The sequence below is a fragment of the Palaemon carinicauda genome, chromosome 44 (genome assembly GCF_036898095.1).
Source record: "Palaemon carinicauda isolate YSFRI2023 chromosome 44, ASM3689809v2, whole genome shotgun sequence".
Taxonomy (NCBI): domain Eukaryota; kingdom Metazoa; phylum Arthropoda; class Malacostraca; order Decapoda; family Palaemonidae; genus Palaemon; species Palaemon carinicauda.
The window spans coordinates 24,176,253-24,183,417 of NC_090768.1; the positions used below are offsets into that span (position 1 = coordinate 24,176,253).

The 7,165-nt window shown below is 39.7% G+C and overlaps 1 protein-coding gene across 1 annotated transcript; it reads left to right on the plus strand.

The window, feature by feature from the left end:
• The first annotated feature begins 1,230 nt into the window (after positions 1-1,230).
• LOC137634189 (uncharacterized) lies at positions 1,231-6,626 on the plus strand. The gene has a single exon (XM_068366459.1). The coding sequence runs from the start codon at positions 1,320-1,322 to the stop codon at positions 6,624-6,626; it is 5,307 nt and encodes a 1,768-aa protein (XP_068222560.1). The 5' UTR covers positions 1,231-1,319.
• The last annotated feature ends 539 nt before the right edge of the window (positions 6,627-7,165 follow it).

The following is a 7,165-nucleotide window of genomic DNA, read 5'->3' on the forward strand; positions in this document are numbered from 1 at the left end:
AGCTTTATGGTGTTCAGTTAAGAATCCATCTTTGCCTATGTCAGAGAATTCTTTATCCTATTTTATCAGACTGTTAATACGAGAAGCTCATTCCCTTCTGAATGAGGAAGACCAAGCTTGGCTGAAGGTAAGGACACACGAAGTTAGAGCTGTCACAACTTCCGTGGCCTTTAAACAAAATAGATCTCTGCAAAATATATTCGACGCAACCTATCGGTAAAGCAAATCAGTGTTCGCGTCTTTTATCTTAAGAATGTCCAGTCTCTTTACGAGAACTGCTACACTCTGGGACCATTCGTAGCAACGAGTGCAGTAGTGGTGGGGGCTCCACCACTACAATTCCCTAATTCCAGAACCTTTTTAATCTTTCTCTTGAAATATTTTTGGGTTGTCCGGAAGGCTAAGAAGCCTTTCGCATCCTACTTGATTTGGCGGGTGGTCAAAATCATTTCTTGAGAAGCGCCTAGATTAGAGGTTTTGATGAGGACCTTTAGTATGGGTTGCAACCCTTCATACTTCAGCTCCTAGGAGTCGCTCAGCATCCTATGAGGATCGCGAGGCTCAGTAAGGAAGACGTACTTAAAAAGGCAGAGTAATTGTTCAAGTCGTCTTCCTTACCAGGTACTTATTTATTTTATGCTTGTTATTTTGAATAACTGCTAAAATGAAATACGGAATACTTAGCTCATAATGTCAACTTGTAATGCTGGTCTCTACCCACCCCCCTGGGTGTGAATCAGCTATATGATCATCGGATAAGTTTGATATTGAAAAATGTTATTTTCCTTAGTAAAATAAATTTTTGAATATACTTACCCGATGATCATAAATTAAAGGACCCACCCTTCCTCCCCAATAGAGAACCAGTGGGACAGAGGAGAAAATTGGTTCTTTGTTGACATCGAGTACTTGAGTACCTACTTGACAGATGGCGCTGTTGATGTACACCCCCACCTGTATAGCGATCGCTGGCGTATTCCGCCCGTAGGTTTTTTCTGTCGGGCAGCAGGGATGCAGCTATATGATCATCGGGTAAGTATATTCAAAAATTTATTTTACTAAGGAAAATAACATATTTATGAGTGTGAATTTTATAACTATTTTTGCTTAATGTAAATCTCATTATATTTACTTAAGAGTTTAGTTGTTCTAATAAAATCAGAGGTTTTAAGAAAAACATGGTGTTTACTTCTAGCCCCAGGGCTCTCCTTTTTCCATACCTTCCTGTACGATGTGGGCTTAAATAATCCCCCACATTTTGGTGCCCAGACCCGGGAACACTCCCTCTAAGAAAATAAGTAAGTTGTGCAGTGAAGATAATGGAGAAGTTAAAGAAGACTAGGACTACATGTAGAGGGTGGGTGACAAGAGCTTCCAAGGCACTGAGTGACCTTTTGGAGTCTTCCACCACAACTATTAGTCAATTTGAGTATGCTATCAAGGAATACAACCAGAGACTAGCTAAGTTGGATGAAGTCCAAGAAGCAATAGAAATTGAGGTAGCTGAAGAAGAACTAGAACAACTTTTGGATGAAGCCCATGAGTTTAGAACAGTAAGTGTGCAGCCTAGGATACAAGCTGAAGACCAGATAAGGAAGTTAGCAGCAGCAGCGTGTCCTGGTTCTAAAGCTGGCAGTATAAGTGGACAGTCTTCATCTCGAGAGTCAGATATCACCAATGTCAAGTTACCCAAGCTGGAGCTACCGAAGTTTAGTGGTGAAGTGACCCAATGGCAGTCCTTCTGGGATCAATATAATTCCCACATCGATGCAACAGACCTTCCAGTGATCAGTAAGTTCACTTATTTGCTGTCTTTGCTGGAGGGAGATGCCAGGAATGTAGTGAAGGGACTAGCTCATACCAGTGCTAATTACCAGGTTGCCTGCAAACTACTGAAGGAACGCTACTACAAGCCAGAAAGGATTATTTTTGCTCATGTTCAGGCATTGTTAAATGGTGAGGTCAACATTAATGTCAGTGGACCCAAAGGTGTGGCACAGCTGTGGAAATTACGAGATGACATTCTAATTCACATCCGCAGTTTGGAGGCGCTAGGCATCACAGGAAAACAATGTGAAGTGTTTCTTACACCTATCATCCTCTCCCGTTTGCCAAGTGAACTGCGGCTAGAGTGGGCCAGGGATGGTGATGGACATGAGAGTGATTTAGATTGGTTATTGACATTCTTAGACAAGGAAATTTCAAGATTAGAAAGGTCTGAAGCCTTTAAGGGAAAGAGTAGTATTGAAGTAAAGAAAATTGAAAATAAGAGTTCTAAAGACAAGGTGTATTCAGCCGCAGCCCTTCATGCTTCGTCCAAGCAAGAAAACACAATGTGCAGTTTCTGTGCCAAGAAACACAAATCAGAAAACTGTTATGGTGTGCTAGAATTGAGTGGAAAGGAGCGAGGTGAAAAAATAAGAAGTTTAGGCCTATGTTTCAAGTGTTTGAAGAGTGGACACATGTCAAGAGACTGTAAAGCTCGTACAAGGTGTACAAAGTGTAACGGTGCCCATTCTACCTTAATGTGTGGCGTTAGGCTGGAAATGAACCTTAAGAAGGAGGAAAGTGAAGCAAAGGAAGGTGCTATTGGCAGTGACAAGCCTGGCGATGTGGCACTTCTAACAGGGCAAGGTGGTAACTGTGCCATTTTACAAACTGCCAAAGTTCAGGTGAGTGGTAGTGATGGTACTGTTGTCACTGCTCAGGTAATGTTTGATAATGGTGCAGACAGGTCTTATATTAGTAGCAAATTTGTGAAGAAGTGTAAACCACAATGGATCACTAGTGCACCTATGCCATACTCTAGTTTTGGTGGTCATAGTAGTGGAAAAAATGAACACAGAAATGTTTACGAGTTAAAGTTGTGGGACTCTGACAAGAAGGTGGTACGTATTATTGCTGCGGAGATTCCCAGAATATGTCAACCCTTGGTTAGGCCTATTGTACCAGATTCAGTGCTTAACTCTTTCTCTCATGTTGTATTAGCTGATGATTACCACCATGATTCTCCCATTGAGATTGATATACTGATTGGTCTAGATTTCTACTGGACACTGATTTCTCCTGTAGATGCCTTCCAAATTAACCATGTCGTAGCCATGAAGTCTCTCTTTGGTTATGTCTTGAGTGGCAGGCTGTATAAAACCAATGACTCTTGTACCTACTCTGTACCACAATTATTGTGTATCTCCTCTGTTTCAGATTCAGATTTGTGTAAGTTTTGGAATTTGGAAACTGTAGGGGTTAAGCCTAGGGAACTTGTTGAAAGTTATAGTGAAACCAAAGTTTTCAAAGAATTTGAGAGTACTGTGAAGTTTGTGAATGGTCGCTATGAGGTTGCACTGCCATGGAAAGATGATTCTGCTAAGGAAAGGCTTTTAAATAATGTCATAGCCCATAAAAGGTTAGGTAGGCTAATGGTTAAGTTAGAACACGATAAGGAGCTTAAGAAAGAATATCAAAAAGTGTTTGATAGTTATGAGTCTGATCACATAATAGAAGAGGTACCAAGGGAGGAAATTTCAGGTGTGAATCCTGTGTACTATATGCCTCATCGTCCAGTAGTTAAGTTAAGTAGTTCAAGTACTAAGATAAGACCTGTGTTTGATGCCTCTGCCTCTTGTTACAATGGTGTATCATTGAATGACTGTTTGTCCTCAGGCCCATCACTCAACCCTGACTTGGTTGAGGTGCTCATTCGTTTTCGTCGTTGGCCCATTGCTGTTACAGCTGATATAAGAAAGGCCTTTTTGCAAATTAGTGTACAAGAGAAAGACAGAGATGTTCATAGATTTTTGTGGCCAAGAGATGATGGTACAATACGGCACATGAGATTCACACGTGTACCCTTTGGTAACACAGCGAGCCCATTTCTGTTAAATGCCACAATCAAACATCATTTGGATAAGTATCCCCCAACTAGTGTAGTGCAAGATTTGAAGGCTAACATGTATACAGACAATTGGTTGAGTGGTGCGGATTCTGCTGTAGAAGCAGCTGATAAATTTTGTGAAGCCCGTAGCATTTTAGCTGATGCTAGTATGGACCTTACAAAACTTGTATCAAATAGTTTGCTAATTACTTCTCAGTTATGTGACAACAAGGTACCCTTTATAAATTCTGATGAACCCAATACTGTATTAGGCCTGAAGTGGTGTAACTCACTGGACAGTTTCTCCTTTGATGGCATAAAATCAGATTCCTTTGTAGAAGTAGTCTCTACTAAGCGAAGTATCCTTAGTGTGATAGCTAAGATTTTTGACCCTTTAGGGTTAATTAGTCCATATGTTATGTATGGCAAGATACTTTTTCAGGAACTCTGGAAACTGGGTTTGACTTGGGATCAAGAAATGCCATCAGAGTTGAAGCTAAACTTTCAAAGATGGCTCCTTAGTAGTGAGCATTTTAAGAATTATCAGATAGATAGATGTTATTTTTCACCAAAGGCCTGGGGGAAGCTTAGTCATATGGAACTACATGGGTTTGGTGATGCCTCTGAAAAGGGCTATGGGGCTTGTGTGTACCTGCGAGTGCCTGTGGAGAACGGCTCATACAAGGTGTCATTAGTGTCCTCTAAGTCAAGAGTTGCTCCCATAAAGACAATTACATTGCCGAGGTTAGAACTCATGGGATGTCTTTTGTGTTCACGATTAGTCAACTTTGTGAAGAATACCCTTAACCTAGATAACTGTGTTAGAGTTAGGTGTTGGACAGATTCTACCATTGCTCTGTCATGGATTCAAAGAGATGCTAGTAAGAAGGACCTATTTGTAGCTAATCGGGTAAAGGAAATCAGAGAGTTAACACCTCCCAGTTGCTGGCAACATTGTGTAAGTAAGGACAATCCAGCTGACCTGATAACACGAGGTCTGTTGGCAGACAAGCTTGTGGATAGTACTATGTGGCTCTATGGGCCTAGTATGTTAAAAGAATCCCAATACCAGGAAAGGGAAGGTAACCCAGTTAAGTATAAAGATGAAATAGGCATACAAAATACTGCTGTCTGTCTTAATGTACAAGGCATGCCAGACAACCCTTTGATAGATTTAGATCGATACAGTAAATTAAGCAAGGTGTTAAGAGTTACAGCTTATGTCTTAAGATTTATCATAAATTGTAGAAATAGTAATAACAAAGTGGCAGGCCCTCTCATTACTGAAGAGATTGATTTTGCGAAGTTGAAGTTGATTGACTGCATCCAAAGAGAAGTGTTTTCTGCAGAAATAAAGGTACTTTTGGGTAAAAAGGCTATCCCTCAATGGTCTAAATTAAGAAATCTTGACCCCTTTCTAGATGATAAAGGCTTAATAAGAATTAGGGGACGTCTTGAGTTTTCTAACTTGGACTATGACACTAAACATCCTGTTATAATTCCAAAGGGTCAATTTGCTAAACTGTTGATCAGATTTCAGCACAGGTTTTTAAAGCATGCAGGTGTGGATACCGTAATTTCATCCCTACGAAATAACTTTTGGATTATAGGAATGAGGAGATTAGCTAAGACAGTAATAAAGGAATGTTTAAGTTGCCGTTGGCATGATTCAAAACCTTGTAGTCAGCCTGTGGCTCCATTACCTAAAGAAAGAGTAAGGGCTTCTCCACCCTTTGATGTAACAGGCTTAGATTATGCAGGCCCCCTCTTTTGTGCTGATTGTCCTAGTAAGAAATTTTATGTATTGTTGTTCACTTGTGGTGTTGTAAGAGCCGTACACCTAGAGCTTACAGAATCTTTATCCTTGCCTGACTGCTTATTGGCTATAAGAAGATTTGTTGCCAGGAGAAGTTTACCTAGTGTTATATATTCAGATAATGCAAAGACTTTTGTAGCTGCTAGGTATGAAGTACAAAGGCTGTATGGCCACTTGGCTCCCAAATGGAACTTTATTGCCCCTCGTGCTCCCTGGTGGGGGGGCTGGTGGGAGAGACTCATTAGGTCAGTTAAGCTTGCCTTGAGAAAGACACTGAATCTGAACTATGTAAGTAAGAGTGAATTAGAAACTATACTAGTAGAAATAGAGTCCTGTATTAATTCCAGACCATTGACCTATGTAAGTGATGAACTTGACTCCATTCATTATCTCACTCCATCACATTTTATCCTAGGAAGAGCCCCACATTGTAAATCCTTAATAAATGTTGAGCCATGTAAGGTGACTTCCAGGGACTTGAATGAAAGAGAAGTTTTAAGAAACAAGAACCTAGAACATTTTTGGAAAATTTGGAGTAACAATTATATAACCAATTTGCCTCAAGTTGTTAAAGGATTCAATAAAAAATGTGATTTGTCTAAGGGTGACCTTGTGTTGATAAAGGAGGATAACCTCCCTAGATTGAAGTGGCCTCTTGGGGTTATTGTAGATGTTTTTAAAGGTAGAGATGGACTTGTAAGAAGTGTAAGGCTCAAAACTAAAAGGGGAGAAATGACTAGACCCATTCAAAGATTGTATAATCTTGAAGTAGGTAGATCTGAAGATTTGAATACTACTGATGCATCCTGTGATGATTTTGAGAGAGATGTATGTGATAATCCTCAAATGCCTATCCATACTGTTAGTGATGAGGATGTATTTCCAAAGTCTAAGTCTGGTAGAGTAATTAAGCCTCCTACTAAGTTAGATTTATAATAGTCACTGTAAGTCATGCAGTTGTGCATGTCAAGCAAAGCTTAATGTGTTTATTTTGTAAAACTACATTACTAATTTTTGTGTATTTTTCTGCCATGTATAATTTAGATAAGGTCTAAGTTGTGCTCTTTAATCGGTGGCTTCGTCCCCTATTGCCGGGAGGATGTTGACTTTAGAAAGGTGTCTTCTGCTTATTCACTTGAAAGGAGTTTCCTTATAGTGTGTCTGAAATAGCACTACCATTTTCTTTTATAACTCATGTTCCAATGTTTTTTTGTTAGTTTTCTTGGTTATATATTTAATTATGTTTCTCTATTAAATTTCTTATTCCTGATCTAGATATTAATCTCTGGCACCGTCGTTCAATTAGTTCATTATGCATGTTACATAAGATTTTTCATAACTCTGACCATCCTTTACATTCAGATCTCCCTGGACAATTCTATCCTGTTCGTAATACTAGGCTGGCAGTTAATTCTAATAGCCAGGCCTTTTCCATCATGACTCAATACCACGCAGTACTCTAGAATTTTCAATAT

Excerpts from the sequence above, each read along its gene's own strand:
- LOC137634189 (XM_068366459.1), top strand. The coding sequence starts at position 1,320 with ATGGAGAAGTTAAAGAAGACTAGGACTACATGTAGAGGGTGGGTGACA.